Here is an 18566-nt window from a genome sequence, read left to right as displayed (position 1 = left end):
AAAAGATTTTAATTTTTTCTTTTTGAACTGTAGTTTCTAATTTTTTTCTGTGATGAGGAATATATTACATGTGTAAGTTGTTTATTTTTTGAGATACAGAGAGAGAGAGAGAGAGAGAGAGCGTGTGCACAAGTGGTGGGGGGTGTGCAGAGGGAGAAGCAGAGTCCCCATTGAGCAGGGAGCCCTATGCCGCATTTGATCCCAGAACCCGGGGAGCATGACCCAAGCCTCAAGGCAGACATTCAACCGAAAAAGCCGCCCAAGCACCTGGGTTGTCTTTTTTTTTTTTTTTTTTTAAGATTTTATTTATTTATTTGACAGACAGAGATCACAAGTAGGCAGAGAGGCAGGCAGGGAGAGAGGAAGAAGCAGGCTCCCTGACGAGCAGAGAGCCTGTTGCGGGGCTCGATCCCAGGACTCTGAGATCATGATCTGAGCTGAAGGCAGAGGCTTAACCCACTGAGCCACCTAGGCGCCCCACCGGGCTGTCTTTTTAAGTTTAAAAAATATGGGGGTGTCTGGGTAGCTTCTTTTAAGCATCTACCTTTGGCCCAGGTGGTGATCTCAGGGTCCTGGGATCCAGCCCCAGGTATGGCTCCCTTCTCAGCGGAATCAGCTTCTCCCACTCCCTCCCTGCCCGAGTACGCGCTCTCTCTCTCTCAAATTAATAAATAAAATCTTTTTTTAAAAAAAAAATACGATACAGTAAGGTCATCCGGGAGAGGGGAGGAGAGGCCCTTTCTAGGAGAAGCGGGCAGCAGAGCACTTCTCATCCCAAGCACCCCGCTCCCCAAAGCTGAGCCCGTACTGCACCTCTGCTGCCCCCGTGTGGCTGCGAGAAGACCTGGCACCTGGAGCCCTTCGACAAGGACGAACCTGGATCAAACTCCAGGATTATCTTGGATACATTCTTCTTCCTCTTTCACCAGTTCATAATGTGAATTTGTCCCACTCGTGAACATGGAGCATTGTAAGTGCTAGGACGGGCGTTCAGGACGCTAACAGGTGTACACAGACTCTGGTAGGGGTTCAGGGCCCGGAGATCTACTACGGCAGGAGTGAAGTTGGAGGTAAGAAGGGGCAAAGCCTCAGGAGACTACTTGACCACAAGGAACCATGAAAACAGAGCCCTAAAGCCCTTTGCCGCAGGGGGTCAAGGCGAGAGCACCTGGAGCCGGGGGTGTTTATTTACTTCTGCCATCCTCTGTGGAGCACCTGAGGCAACTGCCCTCGACCTGCTGTTTGAGCACAGACGTTCCCAGAAACACAGAGGGAAGTCCAGTGGGTTACAATGTCCGATGTTCCCACTGATGGTAGTTTAAGCTTAGGAGTAGACAAGCCTGCTGCCTAAGCATCGCACCATGAAGACGGGAGCCAAATTTAGTGTTATCAAATGACAGGCAAATAGATTTAACCTGATCTCTTAACGATTGCAAAATCATTATTAGGCATTAATGCTAAGCCTTGAAATGATTAAGTAATATTCTTCTTACCTAAAAGGCTATTTTTCTCGGCTTGCATTGTCAGATCTGTAAAAACTAAGGGCAACAGGATCCCCTAACAAATATTTTAATTTTTAAAGTGTAGTAGGCACTGCGTACACATACACACATTCTAGATTAAACTCCCCAACTCTTAACCCTATACCTTAACCCCTTTTTCTTAATCCCATACCTCAACCCCTTTCTCTTGCATATGACCCAGGACAGCACTCAATACACTTCTCCTACATTTAGGCTCCAGAGCCAAGTTGCCTGCATTCAAATGCAACTCCACTATTTTCTGTGTGACTTTGGGCATATCACCTAACCGTCTGAGTCTCAGCGATCTCCTCTATATAATGGGGATATTAATAGGACCACCTCATAGGGTTGCTGGAAGGTTAAGGAGTTGACATCTGTGATGCGCTAAAAACAATACCTGACAAGAAAGGGCTAGAAGAGCCTGTTAACTCACTCTGTCCTACAGATTTTTTTTTAAATGGGTTTGAAATGTCATTAATTTTTATACACTGGAACTTAAAACAAACCTGGTGTCCTCTTTTCCTTTCACGAGTAAACACCATCTGTTACTAAGATTGGGTGACAATGAAGAGGCCAGTCCCTCCCGTCCACCTCTAAAGCTGAATGTCTTTTTCAGGAGAAACAAACCTACCATCCTTATTCTCCTCCAAGCTTCCTGCCATGTATTTTAGGAAAAGTAAAGAGAGTATGTGTGTGTGTGTGTGTGTGTGTGTGTGTATACAAGTGTGCGTGTGTGGAATATGGCCATCCCGAGTGCCTTCATACCTTCCTCCTACTCTAGTCCTGGATCTGCACCCCCCCCCCTTTCCATTAGGCAGTTTCAACAGCTCTTCACACTAGCGACACTCACCTATTGGTGTTCTCCAGAACCTCTACCTTCTTCCGAAGCTCCAAGTTCTCAGTTGAACAAGACTCCACCCTACAGAGGAGCAAGAGAGAAGACAATTAGTTGTACCAGTTGAGCGAATGCAGGTAGGGTTTGGAGAAGGAGGACTGGGCTTCAGCTGCTCTAGGGAAGTGAGGGAGAGAGCCTAGCCAACCTCAGTTGGGAAGAAAGGTAAGAAGACAAAAGAAAAAGAGAGAGAGAGATGAGTAACACGTGCCTCAGAACAAGAAAATGAATAAGGATGGTACAAACTGTAAAGTCCTAGGGTGCTCCAACCTCGATTTCTTTTATTTCGTCCCTATTGCTCTCAATGTCCATCACTCATCTCCCTCATTTACAGGAGCCTGGATGCTGCTGGCTGTAGTCTTGGCCAGAAGGACTGATAGGGATAGACAAGGGGGTTGGAGAAAAACGCAACGCCTCAAGACAAGGAATCCAGCTGCAGGAACATGCCTCCCAGAGGCATTAAAGACCATCTTGACCCTGAAGCCTACAGAAAATAATGGAACATCATGGGACTACTTCATGCTCCAACACCTAACCTAGGAATGTAGAGACACTAACTTCCAGTAGGAATGTCAAGAACCAGCCAGGATCTGCTCATCTCCCCAGACACACAGGAAGATTCACTTCCGGGTCGGGGGCCTCATTTCCGGGTCAGGGGCCTCATTTCCATCTTAGACCATATTTGTTGGTCAAGTGGAGAACTGTATTTCTAAGGCTAATACAAAATTGCGTCTCATTCATGTTTCTCGACAGCCCTCCTGATATTCTGGACTACTCAGAAGAACAAACGATGCCTTCGAGTGTTTTTGTGGGTAGGAGCTAGCTCGAAGCATGAATGACAGTGGACGGAAAGTAAGGAACGCCGGCGGCACTGGATGCACGGCCCGCGCCTTCTCTGGGGCTGAGGGATGAATTAGCACTGCTCCTTTCGGCGGAAACAGTGCCTCTCCTCTGAGGAGAGTTCCAGGAACGGGAATGAGTGTTAATATTTGCACTTGTTTGCAAGGAAGCCTTCGAGGATTTACTCTGGTTAGAAATGCTGTGGTACCAACGCCTGCTAAGATTGCATTTTTTAACTTAAGGCCATCCTTGTAAAGCCTCCCGCTCTCAAATCCACTAGGTGGCAGGCAAGACCTAGGGGATGGGCCAACCGGCTTTGATGGTGGCCAGAATGAACTTTATCCACTTTCCCTGAAAACAGAAGCTTGGCACACTCCCATTTTCCTAGGCAGATCACCCAGTAACACACCCAGTTTCGGCAGGAGGCTTACTTTTTCTCCAAGCTGTCCATGTATTCTTTCTTCTTTCTCCTACTTTCCTGGGCAGAAATCTGACACAGAAGGGGAAAAGAAAGGATTAACTTCCTGCGGCTCCGGAAGTCAGTTGTGTGTAAATGGAAGAGAGGAGTCTGTTCCGCACAGAAATCCCCAGAGTCCTGCTCATTTCTGTGGCCGTTCTTCATTGAGATAACCTGCTGGCTCATCTGTGACTCATCTCTTCTGACCTCCCTGGTTTCAACCAGCCTGTGTGGTCACTAGTTCCCACCAAAGTGGGCCCCTCATGGGAAGCCTGGCAGGCCTGAGTCAGAACAGAACCTGTGGGTCACAAACCATCTATGTCATCTTCAGTAAATGACTTCAACTCCATGGGCCTCAGTTGGCTCAACTAGAACATGTACACCAAGGCAGTTGGGCTTGATCAGACATAACCCCCTTCCTGGTTCTGCACAGGGACGAAGAGTGGTAACTGAACTCTCTTTTTCTTTCTTTCTCTGTCTCTTGCCTTCTGGCCTATCTGTACCCTAGCCATGCCCCCTGAACTCACTAGTCCTGATTTTCCCTGTAGGGACCTAGGGCTAGGAGACTACTAAATCCAGGCATAGGATGGCAGATTACAGGATTTTTTTTTTTTTAATCAAAAACCTAGTAAAAAAAATTTAAACACCCATAATGCATTTATATTAGTTTATTTATAAATTATACACATGCCCACGGGAAGGAAATACTACATACATCATAAAACAGAAACTTAAAAGGCTGATGTAAAAAATATTAATGGGAGTTCTAATGTTTTCCTCTTAGCCCGGAATGGATCCCCATGGGCACCAAGGAATAGGCACACCCAATTTGGGATCCACTGACACAGAGGATGGGTGGAGGGACTGGAGGAACACAGGGGTCAGTGGGGACTGTGTTCCTGCTCCCCACTGAGGGGAAGGGCAAGACTGAGCCTTGTCCCCCTTGTCCTCCCTCCATGAGATGGGCCAGTGTTGGCCACTGGGAAGAGGGGGATTGGGGGTACCCAGGCTTAATTCTTGTCATGGTCTCTGATCATAAAAGCACCTCGATTTAAAGGGCTCACCTTGTTCTTGATTTTCCTCCGAATCTTCTTCAAAGCCTTCTCCTCTGATTTTGTTAGAGGCAATTTGGTGGGGATGGGATAGCCCTCGGCGATCAGGGTCCTCTTCTCCTCTTCTGTCAGGACCAGTGGACCTGACCCTTGCAGTTTCTGTGCAGATTAAGGGGCAGAAAAAGGGTCAAAGCGGAACAAGGGGGCAACACTCAAGAAACATGCACAATTCAGGGGCACCTGGGTGGCTCAGTGGGTTAAGCCTCTGCCTTCGGCTCAGGTCATGATCCCAAGGTCCTGGGATCCAGCCCTGCATCGGGCTCTCTGGTCAGCAGGGAGCCTGCTTCCTCCTCTCTCTCTGCCTGCCTCTCTGCCTACTTGTGATCTCTCTCTCTCTCTCGTGTCAAATAGATCAATAAAATCTTAAAAAAAAGAAACTTGCAAAATTCTGAGAGGAAAGGGTGCTCATATGCTTCAGGTGAGAGATGAGTAGTCTGAAGTGGAAGCAAAGATGGAGAACACAACCAAGGATTATCATTCAAGGGAAAGGGTGAAGAAACCTCCACCCATCAATTCCCAGAAGGTACCCCAGTGGGTGAAACATTACAGGATTCATTTCCCACATCTCGAGATTTCATGGCCTGGGAGTGATGGGGGATTCACTTGGAGCTCTTGGTGAAAGAGTGTCCTTGTTCTCCTGAAAACACAGTTTTGCAAGATGCTTTCCACATACCAGGGGTCACTTCTTGTCCCCCACTAAAAGCTAAGGGGCCAGGGCTCCCAGAAATCCACCTGCAGGCACATCTCATGGAAGTCTCTGGCTTCGGACAGTCCCAGATTGTCCATCAGCAGTGAAGACCCGGGACAATAGTTCATCTCATTTAGCCCATCACAGAATGATGAAGCTGAGCGCCAACAACATCTGAGCCCCATATTCAAGGTCATGGAACACTCCAAAGAAAAGGCATCTCTCAAATCATAGCTTGTGATCAAGACTGAGACTGAATTAATACACACGGAATGCTGTAATACAACTCAAGGTGCATTCAGAATCTGGGGATAGAGACACATGAGTGTGTGTGATAAGGAAAGGCTTAAGGGTAGGAGAGGAGACTGACATTGGGTTTAAAAGGAAGGGGATGATTTACACAGAGAGAGGAGGGCATTCCAAGCAAAAGGCAGTATTCTGAAAAGCACTTGAAGATGCTGTCCTGTCTAGAATGGATAGGAAGTTGTTGAAACAGCAAAAGGTCAAGGTGCCCAGTATATAGTAGAAGTACTGGGGTTTGATACCAAGAGCTAATTAAGAAGCGCAAACAAGACACTGTAGGGGTGTGACACCGGGAGGACTTCCTAACATGGCCACAGATCCAGAACTCCGTGGGGCACACTGACTTTACACCGCCAAAATTGTATTAACTGAGAGATGATTCTTACAAAATTTTTAAATATCTCATCTCATTCAAATGTTCTCTATGTGATATAAATTCAACACGGTTGATAATAATTTTATCATTCTTCAGATTTCATAGAAATCAATGAATTCTTCAGAATAGTAAAATGTTAATTCTCTGTCTCTATTTTTATCGGGGACAAGGTGCCCTTATACACATTAGGAATGAATGATGACTCGTGCTTTCGAACACAAGTCTCTGGGTTGGGAGTTGTACCACAGGCAAGAAAGGGTTAAACTATACTTTTGAGCTTTCGGCAACAAAACATTTCATCTCGGACAAAGTTTTAGGTTCATCAAAGACTGCTTATTTGAAAAACAAGTTATTTCCTATCATAGGCCACAGGATTACCAAAAGTGATGGTAAGTATCTGGGATGTGATTTTGAGGAGGAAGACAACACAACAGTGTGACCCCTTCTGCTCTGGCTGCGTCCAATGAAACAAACAAGCGGTAACGGGCATGTGCACCGGGAAAGGGCAGAGGATGGTGTTAGCATGGCGAGATCAATAGGCAGGTCTTAAAAAGTGTTCTTCAAGGTGGCTATCACCCTGCTTTAGCAACTAAACCTAAGAGTTCCTTACAAGAACAAGTGTCAAGTGGCCTTGAAGGACACCCACTCCCAGCGAAGCTCCAAGGGACCAAAGGGTAAGGGCTGCCGGCGAAATACTCACGTGAGGGGCCGTGAGGAGAGGGGAGCTGGACAGGGCCGAGGGGGCCCGCGCCACGGCTCTGGCAGGGCTGTGGGTCTGCGGCAGGCCGAAGGGGTGCAGGCGGGGGTTGGGGCTCAGGCTGCCCTCCGAGTCGCTGCTGTGGCTGCTGGGAGGGGTGGGGGGTAAGTGCAGGTGCTCCACGGAGGCTGAGGGAAAGAAAGCGGGTTTCATCCATCAGACAGCAACGAAGCAGGACCCGGAGGTGGTCAATCGGCTGCACGTCCACACAGCCCAACGCGGGTCAGCTGAACAAAGGGATGGAGATGCTGCGAGTGCGGATAGGGGAAGATCTCCAGTGTATTTTGTTAGGGGGGAGGGGGTAACATCAAGGTGCAGAACGGTATATAAAAGAGTCCTCCTTTTGTATGAAAGAGGCGAGCAGGTGAATACAGACTCCTATTTGTTTGTCTCTGCATAAAGAAACATGGGAAATACATAAGAAATCAATAAAATTACGACCTCTTGGGGGCTGGGGGAAATTAGGGTAAACCGTTAGGGTAAACCGTGGCAGGGCGCATAACTTCTCACTGTATTTGCTTCTTATCATTTATATCCTTTGACTTGTGAACCACGTTAATGGATCAGGTGCTTAAAAAAAAAAAAAAAAAAAATTAGCAAAACATGGAGCCCGAGAGCATTCCCAAAGGCTGCTTTGAGAAAAGCTCATTTGTTTCTGAAGGAATGTGCATGGCAGGGCCCCCAGGCAAGACGGCTGACATTCTTCCTTCAGAAAATCCTAAATCCATCTGTAGCTAGGTAGGGAGGCACTGGAAAAGCGGTGCGTGTGTGTCTGGGTGTCTGTGTGTGTGTGTCTGTGTGTGCGCGCGCGTGCGTGCTGGGGGAGCCTTGCTGCTCCACAGTCCCTTCGCCTCCCCTCAGGGAGTCACAGACAGGCTGTCTGCTGGAACGTGTGAGCCCCAGTCGGTGTCATCAGTCACACATCTCCAGGGCAGCGGGGATGGGCTCCAGAAGGCACAATCCACTCTGAGTTCAGACTTATGGACAAAAGAGCTCTCCTTTTTCCGGTCTCCTTTCTATTCCTGCTAAGCTGAAGCACCTTGAGAGGCAGCCACTGGTTCTGAGCCAAGGGGCATAACCTTGGGTAAGCTTTTCACCCCACACTGCTTCGGGGCCCCCAAGACAACCGAGCCCTTTAGTACCAAAGGGGCAGCTCGGCCGGAGGAGAGCTTGGGGTCACGGAAAGGCTTCAGCCTCCTCTTCTCTCCTGTAACCAGAGACCACCTGAGGTGGGAAGGGCCTTCTGAGACACAAGTGACCCACCAGATCCCACCCAGAGCCAGTCCTGTGCCGCCCTCCCTGCTGTTCACAGCACACAGCTCTTTCTCTGCGCCTTCCTCTCTTCGTCTTTTTCTAACATAGTACCTTCACTAGATCCTTCCCCTTTTCTCTGACAAAGTCTTGCCAAAGAGCCCCCTGGGCTTTGTACAGTCTGCGGGCACTTCGAAAGCCAAGGAATATTCTAAAATAATCTTTGCATCTCTAATGCCAACATCGCTGCCAACGGTTCCAGGGGCCTTAAATATGCTTCCCCCCCCCCCCGCCCCGCCCCTGCCCAGAACAGAGTCCTGAGAGTGTCAACCAAGGTGTCCAATGGCTTCAACAAAGAGGCCATTGGACCGAGGTGTCTTTCATGCTGTGGTCTATGTGAACAAACCAAGATTGATGCCTGTAGACACATCAAGGTTACCAAATTGAAACCCAAGGGCAACCAGTCATAGAGAACCAACTAGGCTTTAAACAACAGCCACTCAAGGATCTCCTGACTTTGCTTCCAACAAAGTATCAAAGTCTCTCCTGAGTGCCCAATGGTGGAAGACTCCCAACACCTTGTGGTTTGGCGCTGCCAATTTGAATACACTTTTTCTCCAATAAACTCCTAAAAATGTTAATATGCCTCAGTTTATCTTTTAACAATGGTGGGAGAAACCACCACTGCCACCACCACCACCACAAAACCCAAGAGCAAAACCTATCAGGGGCTCCTGCTGTCTGCCACACCGTGCTGTTACATTTAGAACTAGCCAACTGCACCTAGAGCTTCCTTGCCCCTCTCCCTTAGCATAGTCCAAATTATTTTAATATTTTTTTCTTTTCCAAGCAGAAGGTGCTCTACAAAAAAAACAGACCTGGCACATCAGGAAAAGTGAGAGAAACTCAAATTTCTTTGTTCCTGCTTATTAAGAGCTTCTGACCTGGCTCTAGGTGCCTCGGTATCAGATTTCTAAATATCACTTGAAATACCAGTCTCAGATTACTTGAAAGGTCTGGGGACAGCAAGCTACTTTGCCTAGAAGCTCCACTGCTTCTAAGATATTGAATTTCCTCCTCTCTGTTTATCTAGGATAATGAGGAAGGACTGCCCGCCACTTACTTTACTCTTGAAATGTTTCTTCTCTAGTGATCCCTGAGTCTGAAGCCTGAACCATCATTGTTACAGTTAGGACACTTTCTGAAGCATATGGCAACATAAACTAAAAGAGCAAGATGTATTGAATAGTCTTCATGAAAAAGAAAGGAATTACTTTAGAACAGTTAAGTAAGTGGAAAGCACTAATGGAGACCACTCCGTGGAAAGATATAGCGTTTCTAAATGGGTTCTAGTCGATATTGTTAATTTCAAAAATGTAATCGTTTCTTACTGATAACAAAGGCAAATACCAGCCCTGATTAAACTGTCACAGATAAAATCCCGAGTTCCTAGCAGAATGAAGGGCGTTATGCTTTCAGGAGAACTGCTCATTTGTAACACCCACACATTTTCTATGACAAACGCAAACATGACTTTCTTGTTTGTCGACCACACTAACAAACTGTCCTAATCTCATCCAGAAGACATCAATAAAAAGATGATGGTAGGTCTGGAGGCACAAAATTTAAAGCACAGGGCCCACGCAGGGGTATCTCCATTTTTAAAAAGGCCAAAAAAGCCTCCTTAGACTTTATGACACTTGTTGGCGGGGGGTGGGGGGGTGGTCAGTGTTCAGGATTCCCCAGTATGGGCTTCATCTGAGAACAAGAGGGAGAAGTCAGAAAGAAACTGATGCAAAGAAAGAAAAAGTGAAAAGTATGACACCTTAGAATACGACATTGGAATGCATGAACTAATTTGTAACTAGGAAAGAGGCTCCTTGTAACTACTGTCCACCAAAGCCAGCATTTAAGAACAGTGGATGATCAAATCATGGATTCACTTGACAAAGGGTTTAAACTGAGTTGCTTTAAACAGGCCAGGTGCCTTTGTGGCTATTTGTCTATTGGCCTCTACTGCGCAGGCCCGCAGAACAGAGAATGGGGCTTGATTCATACATTCACACCCAGAAAGGCAACACTTGCCTTGTTCACCAGCACCCAAGTCATAGCTGACCATAAAAGTTTGGGGAAAAAACACCTCTGCTAGGAGTAAAAGTAAAATACAAGACTTAGCATAAAAGCCTTAAGCATATACAAATATTTAGATAAAAGATTTAACCATGTGACACAGAGGGGAAATTAAAATTTAGCTTTCCTCATTTGTATTTAGAACCAAGGGTTTTGAGAGCAGAGCTATTTCAGAGAGCAGGCGATGCCTGTGCTACATGTGAACGCCAGCACTCTCTCCCACACCCCCTTTCTCCGCACCCCCCCATCCGGGACCCCAAGGAAGCCAGGAAGAGCAGACGGACCTTCTTTCGGAGAGAAGTTGAGGAACTGATCCACTTCATGGGGCTCCAGCTTGATCTTAGGTATAATGGTCTGGCACGAGGAATCAACCTAGAGGAGGAATTTCAAACAGTTTTTAAAAACCAGGAACAAACCTAGAGGGACACCAGGGGAGCGGCTTGTCATCCAACCATGTGTCTCCCTCTCTGGGCAGCCCCACTTCTCTGGGCTGAGCGCAAGCAGGCTCTTTCTCTGACAGGCAGGCGGCTTCCTTCTTAGACTTTCTCTCACCGCCTAACCTGGCTCTTCAGCAGACCGAGCGCTCGGGATTCCGAAGTTAAAAAACCAGGCCTTCTCTTTCTTTTGTTTTTATCATAATATAAATACCATAAAATAGTCTGGCAACTTTGAAAAGGGCCACAGGCCTCCAATAGTTTGTCCTATAGCAGGAGCTGCCTGAACCAAACAGTCTGTGATCCCCCCCAGGCTTCCTCGGGATTGAGAGTGTCGAACCATGAACACTCACTACAGAAGGAAGAAAAGGTCTCTGGCCTATGCGTGGAGCGAGGCCAAGACCCTGGCCTTGCTTAATTACACACTAAAAAATCAACCGAACTGACATCTCATGGTTCGAGAAGACTGAGAGGCACTCTCGAAGCCCAGTGCAATGAACAGAACCAGGCCGCCCATGAGAAAGGAATTCTAGAGCGCCGCTGTAGTGGGGCTCTGTCCACAGCCTCCCACTTTTCCCAGGGGGGTTGTAGAGAGCGCTAAGAACAAGTGTGCATGAAAGCTTTCTACTGCTTCTGTGTGACCTCTTCCTAAAAAGGCACAGGTAGATAGGATGCCTTGCTCAGAGAAGTTCTGACTTAACATCAGTGGAGCCATTGTTTATAAACCTTTGGCTTTGAACTTTAGGAAATTCAGGACTGGCTTTCAACATCTGGAAGAAGATGTCCACGTATGATTCTGGCCCACCACTGGACACTGGAAATGCCTGGAGAGAAGGTGGGGTAGGCATGTGGGCATGGAATCCAACAAGAAAGAAATGCCCAATTTAGGATGTTTTCCACGTGTAATACAATAAAAGCTGGCAGGTGGGAGATCCCCAAGTTGGGTCAGAGCAACTCCACATTGCACAAGGAGAGGAAATCATAACACAGGAAACAACACTTCCCTCAGCGCCGGCATACAAGCCAAGGATTGCATCATCATTTAGTCCCTCTCTTTCCACTGGCCTAAAAATCGATCCCATGAGGAGTTTGGTTTTTTGTTTTTTCTGTTTTTTTAAACCATGGATATCGGTCTATTTATCTTAATTTTGTAACAGCAGTCATCGGAAAAATGAAAGCAGACTTGCTACCAGTTTTCTGAACAATGCCTTTAAAGGAAGTGGCATAATCAATGCCAATCCCAAATCAACACAGCCTTGATATATACATACACACATATGCAGCCTCTAGATCCCCCGAAACATCTAGAACCTGAAGCATCTAGAACCCCTAGCTCCAAAAATGGTTAAATGCCTTATTGGAGAATGAGGATGCATGTCTTTTGATCCAATGTGTGTGTAGGGAAGGAAAGTGAGCATACCCCAGTATTCATTTCCAGCGGGGGTTCCTCCTTCTCAAAAGGGGTGGAGATGGCTGTGATGGTCAAAGTGACGGAGGGAACAAGTCCTGGGGGCGGCTCCTCCGTAATCGGCTCTGTCTTGATGGTGGTTGATGGAAAGTCTGTAGACAGGTACCATTTCTCACTTTCCACTTCATCTGTGGGGAGAAGACAAGCACATGTATGAATCTGGTCGGGGGTATCAGACATAAGTAAAACAAGTGACCACTGACCCTGCTCCTCAGAAAAGAGCTCCAACCATAGGTCACGGAGAGTAGAATACGAGGAAATAAAGTGAGGATGTGAGAGAGGAGATAAATGGACAACGAAATGAATGGCCAAGGAAGAATCTACACTTGCATTCGTTGGCGTGGAAGTACGCCTAAAGGGAACCTCAAGGATCCACGTCAAAGAAACCTGCCTTCCTGGTCAGGGTCGGAAGGAGGCTGGGTGGACGGGAAACAGGACAGGAGGAAGAATCTCCATGTGTGATGTTGTGTACTTTTTGGTTTTCAAATTGAGTGACTGTGTTATCTATTTAAAAGTAAATAAGCACATTTTTAAAAGATTTATTTATTTGTTTATTCGAGAGAGAGCGTGGGGAGGGGAGGGTCAGAGGGAGGAGAGACACTCTCAAGCGGATTTCCCGCTGAACACAGAGCCTGACATGGGGCTCGATCTCAGGACACTGACACCAGGACCCGAGCTGAAATCATGAGTTGGATACTTAACCATGGCTTAACTGAGCCATGCAGGTGCCCCAATAAGTACATTTAAAATTAAGAAACAAATGGTGTGTAACCAGAGTCTCAGGAGAGAGGGCTGGGGACCATGGTGAGGTGGGCTCTGTTCTTCTCCCAGTGGACAGTTACTTGTTTTCTTTTTCTTCTCACCCCCTATTGTTGTCCTCTGGTTTCCCTACAATCCCAGTTATGCCTTAAGCTTGACCTAGACCTCCAGAACTTTAACTTAGCCCTCTGTGAAACTTCAGAGTTTGTAACAAACTTCTGCCTTTACTGAAATGGACCAAATATCTAGAGGAAAGAGCCGGAAGCGTGGATCTTGGCTTGCTACTGGCTTTCATAGTGATCACAGGCCTAGAGATCAGGACAAAGGAACAAGAACAGACAGAAGCACCTCTACAGTCAACATGCATTCTTCTAGGAGCTCATGTTCACCTGTTTCTTACCAAATTACTTCTGAGCCACTAGCCAAGCACAGCCCTGGAAAAAGAGGGAGACGGGCAGAAAAGACAAGACAAGGGGATTGCAAACAGGTGCAGAACAAGAAAAAACAAGTCAGAAATTCCCAAAGTCAGCATTCCTCACCTGAAACCATGTTTACTAAAATGAGGCAAAAATAAAGCAAAGATACATTCCTTGCTTTGTGAAAATGTTTAAACACACACACACACACACACACACACACACACACACACACACAGGGTTAGTGAATGATTACTATACAGAAGAGCAAAGTTGTTCCCATTAGGAAATAATTCTACACTCAAGAATTGGACTCAGTGGGAACTCAAGCTTTCTTAAGGAAAGGTTTGTGAAAATCGTTTAAGAACTGCTAGACATGGGAAAAGAGTGGGCACAGAAGCGAAAAACGAGAAGTTCACAATTATTAAAATTGCGCTTCCTAAGCAACTTTCTTGAAACTCAAGAAAACATTAGATGCACATGTACAAAGGAGAATGATGTGCCCCCTTAAATTGAGTTTGTATCTGACTTGATTAATTATTCCAGCCCTGTATTTCCTGAGGCAAAGTAAAGATGGGCAAGACTTGTGTGGGCAGAAGATGTTTTCCTTTTGGAACTGGTTCTAAAAAGCTGCTGAATGCTATGGTGTGATGGGAGAATTTCCATCCTTCGCAGGGGGCTCACCGCGTCCTGGCCGAGGGGGAGGGGGAGGAAACAAAGGGTCTTTTGATGGCAGCCAGAGGAGAGAGACCACGTTGGACTTGACACAGAATTCTGCTGGCCACATGGGCTCCCTGCACAACTTAGAGAAGCAACTGGATGAAGAGCCAAAAGAAGATTCTAATGCCTCTTCCAAAATGAGCTTAAGAACCAGAAAATTCTGTCACCAGCGAGGAAGACTCACTCAGGACAGACAGATCTGGGGAAGAGCTGGAGAGACAGAGGACACAGATTCCACTTTCTCTATTCGGCAATGACATGTGGATGCCTTTTCCTTTGTGAAGTCAACACTTACAGCCTGTTCACACGAGCAGCATTTATCCCTGCCAGAGACTGGAAGGGAGATAGCGAGATGCAATGCAGCCTCAGCGTATATTAAAATTAACAGTAAGGAGCCATCGCTGAGAAAAGGTCCCACCAGGAAATTGTGAAATAAGGCCAGATCCTCAGGCTGTGCACTTATGACTACTATAATGAAACTTACTTCACGGGGGCGGGGGGGGGGGAGGCAAAAATAAAAACAAAAACAATACAGAACTATAAGACAAAATAAAGACAGGTAATGCAATCAGTTCTTCTTGTGTAGCTAAGTCATCCTCAAACATGGGACAAGATAGTTGATATTCTTTTTTGTTGTTGTTGTTAGAGAGAGAGAGAGAGCGAGCACAGGCAGACAGAGTGGTAGGAAGAGGCAGAGGGAGAAGCAGGCTCCCTGCCGAGAGCCCGATGTGGGACTCGATCCCAGGACGCTGGGATCATGACCTAAGCCGAAGGCAGCTGCTTAACCAACTGAGCCACCCAGACGTCCCGATAGTTGATATTCTTAATGCTCAATGTCCTGCGAGCCTATTTTAAAATTACATATAATTTTAAAATAGGCTCACAGGACATTTATATATATTATCTATAATATTTATACATACAGCTTATAGATATTATATATAATTTATATTCATATATAAATATATGTATATTTATATATATGTATAAAATCATTGCTATATCAGGAATGGAGACTGAAGGACAAACAATGATACTTGAACTACGAAGTAAAACCTCCTCTCTCAAAGACACTGAACTCTTCCAAGTGAGAAGCCCAGGCAAGTGGCCTCTCTTCCCGTGAGCTTTGTTGAGGACAAAACACCGGTGTTGCCTTTGTGCTTCCACTTCAATAAAGTAATTTATTACTCTAACTTGAAGATGATGTTTGAATTAGAAAGAAGGTTAAGGCCATCGAGCTCAAATACATCATTTTCTAATGAGGAAGTGGACACACAGATCCAGACTGCATGGTAAAATAGTGACCGTCCCAGATTTCTGCATTTCCAACCAGTAGTCCTTCCATCCAAGAAACAACTAAAAATGTAAATAAAGATTTGTGCACAGATATGCTTACTGTAGCATTATTTTAATCACAAAACACTGAAAAGAACCAAAACAGTAAAGACCAAGGGCAAGGTGAACAAATTATGATGCATCCACACGTGAAACATTTATGTGGATAATAATATTACACATGCCAAGTCTTTTTAATAACAAGGCAAAGAAAGATTTATTATAAAATATTAAGAAAAAATCTACATACCCCTTTATATATTATTAATGAAGAACTGAAAGGAAGCATATCAAAATGGTAAAAATATCTCTAAAGAATAATCCAGAACATGAATGACTTTTTTTCCCCCTTTAGATTTTATATGATTTCCCAGATTTCCTGTACCAGGATATACTGTTCCTGGATAATCATATTTGGATATGGCCTGCTTTCTCTGCCTGCTCTGTTTTATGACACCTTATGATGGTAATTATTAGATAGAGGCCCCAGTGGCTCAAGGGGGGCCCACTCAGAATCCCTTGACTCAACAAGAGTCAATAAGTACCTTCATGTTTGTTATAAATTGCATAATTGGCCTCAGGTCTATACTCACCTCTCTATCCATGACCACTGCCATGTAGTTTTGCAGTGCCTTCCCACTGTGGACTAATCCCCACCTCGGTCTGGCCACATGACTTGCTTTGGCCAAAGGGATGTTGGCTTCCTAACATAAGTAAGTCTTAAAATGCACTTGCACAACTGGACTTACACACTTGTGCTTTTGACATCCTAATTAAAGTATGTGCCAGGACAATCTACTGACCCCAGGAGAAGGAGGACAGACACGTAAAACAGCGTTTGGCCCACAAAGGAGCCTGATCAAGATCAGCTAATTCCCAGCCAACTCAACATTCACTCAATTCAACATATGAGCGAATCTGGTTGAACCTAGGAAAATCACTCGACTGTCTTCTAGCTAAAGCAGCTGAACTCCAGCCAAGGCACAGATATATGAGCTATAATAACAAATGACTGTGGCTGAAGCTAGAGTCTTGGGGTGGTTTGTTACACAGTGACCTAGCTGGCTTATACAATCTAGCTGAATGTGTATACATGTAATTAAATCCATTACATCAGAACCCATTGCAACAAAAGAGCTGCACTTACTTGCCATAATTCTTCTAAACCATCATTTGTGAACCATACCAATAAATTTGTAGAGTGACTGATTAGATCTACCTACCAGTCCCATCATAAAATAAATGACTGCATACAGAACAAAGTCAGCCAGTATGAAGTTTGGTGAGAACAGCGTTTCATTGGCAGATGACATTAGAGAGAAGTTCATCCTAAACTACAAAGTGTTGGCTTGTTCTCTGTTTCTCCCTAAAAATAAATATAAAATCAGAGAACACAAAATGACAAATGTAACCTATGAGGCAGGGTGTGAACAAAGGGCAGAGTGAAAGGAAGTGAGCAGAACACATATTACAATTTTCCACATGATCTTATTCTTGTAGTTTGACTTTACGGGCAAAAAGATCAGTAGAGCCACCATGGCTTAGAACTGGAATTATCCTTAGATGTTCGAGTTATTGGCTAAACTACAAAAACAAGAGTCAATACACTCTACACTCCCTAATTTCTAAAACCTGAAGCTCAGATATTGAGTGGAAAAAAACCATTTTCCCCCCCTTAAATTGTGTTTACATTGCTTTAAAGTTTCACTTTGGAAGGAAAACATTACCCAATAACTAAGGTCAGTAGCGCATACTGCGGGAAATAAGAACAACCCCCATATCATCCGATTTTATTTATAAACAGCGTCCTGTCAAAGGTCAAGCTCAACTGGCACGTTTCCTCAGCATCACAACTTAGCTATCAGCAAGGAAATAAAAACAAGCCACTGTCTCCTGGTGGTGAACAAGTCCTCCCCATCCAAGGACAAAATGGCGCCGCTGTGAGAAATGGCGCTAGACTCTGAGACTATTCCCACAGCAGGGTGCCCAGAGGGGCTAGAAAAGACACGGGAGGGAAACCAATGTGGAGGCAATACCCTATTGCCCATTCTCAATCATTTCCATATGTATTGTATAAACAACCGTAATGAACAGACCCTCATTCCTCAGGAAGAGGGGGAAGAAAAAAGATCAAACTCTGAATCAGGAGTGGGCAGTATCTTTACAAATATGTTACCTATTTTATGTTTATATACATATACACACATGTGTATATACAGTGTGTGTGTGTGTGTATTCTTAAAAAGCAAAATCCAATGGGGCCGATATCCCTTATAGGATATATACGTCGAAATATCCACTGGCTATTTATAGAACAGGGCTAACGTGAAAAGGAAATTCTGTCAAGCCTGCCTCATCTAAATCCCTCAGCGTTTGATAACCGTGTTTGCTCTTTGACATTTTCAAAGGAGTTGGGAAATCTTGACGGGTTTTTTTTTTTTTTTTTAAGGCTTTAGTGTCATAGTTTATTGACATAACAAATAAACTTATTTGCTCCCCCAATGGGAATCTTATGGAGGGTTTTTATTTTTTAATTTTTTATTTTTTATAAACATATATTTTTATCCCCAGGGGTACAGGTCTGTGAATCACCAGGTTTACACACTTCACAGCACTCACCAAAGCACATACCCTCCCCAATGTCCATAACCCCACCCCTCTTCTCCCAACCCCCCTGCCCCCAGCAACCCTCGGTTTGTTTTGTGAGATTAAGAGTCACTTATGGTTTGTCTTCCTCCCAATCCCATCTTGTTTCATTGATTCTTCTCTTACCCACTTAAGCCCCCATGTTGCATCACCACTTCCTCATATCAGGGAGATCATATGATAGTCGTCTTTCTCTGCTTGACTTATTTCGCTAAGCATGATACGCTCTAGTTCCACCCATGTTGTCGCGAATGGCAAGATTTCATTTCTTTTGATCGCTGCATAGTATTCCATTGTGTATATATACCACATCTTCTTTATCCATTCATCTGTTGATGGACATCTAGGTTCTTTCATAGTTTGGATATTGTGGACATTACTGCTATAAACATTCAGGTGCACGTGCCCCTTTGGATCACTACGTTTGTATCTTTAGGGTAAATACCCAATAGTGCAATC

At 45.2% G+C, this 18566-nt stretch overlaps 1 protein-coding gene across 2 annotated transcripts in view; it reads right to left on the bottom strand.

The window, feature by feature from the left end:
• Positions 1 to 18566, bottom strand: part of CREB3L2 (cAMP responsive element binding protein 3 like 2) — a 110113-nt gene that overhangs the window by 17960 nt on the left and 73587 nt on the right. For both annotated transcript variants that reach the window (XM_059396336.1, XM_059396337.1), the window contains exons 3-8: positions 12184 to 12359; positions 10614 to 10701; positions 6892 to 7076; positions 4777 to 4923; positions 3687 to 3745; positions 2374 to 2442 (exon numbers count right to left, since the gene is read on the bottom strand). In XM_059396336.1, coding sequence (XP_059252319.1) covers positions 2374 to 2442; positions 3687 to 3745; positions 4777 to 4923; positions 6892 to 7076; positions 10614 to 10701; positions 12184 to 12359 — 724 coding nt within the window. The remainder of the gene's footprint in view (positions 1 to 2373; positions 2443 to 3686; positions 3746 to 4776; positions 4924 to 6891; positions 7077 to 10613; positions 10702 to 12183; positions 12360 to 18566) is intronic.

Source organism: Mustela nigripes, chromosome 4 (assembly GCF_022355385.1).
Source record: "Mustela nigripes isolate SB6536 chromosome 4, MUSNIG.SB6536, whole genome shotgun sequence".
Taxonomy (NCBI): domain Eukaryota; kingdom Metazoa; phylum Chordata; class Mammalia; order Carnivora; family Mustelidae; genus Mustela; species Mustela nigripes.
This window is presented reverse-complemented; position numbering and strand designations above follow the sequence as displayed.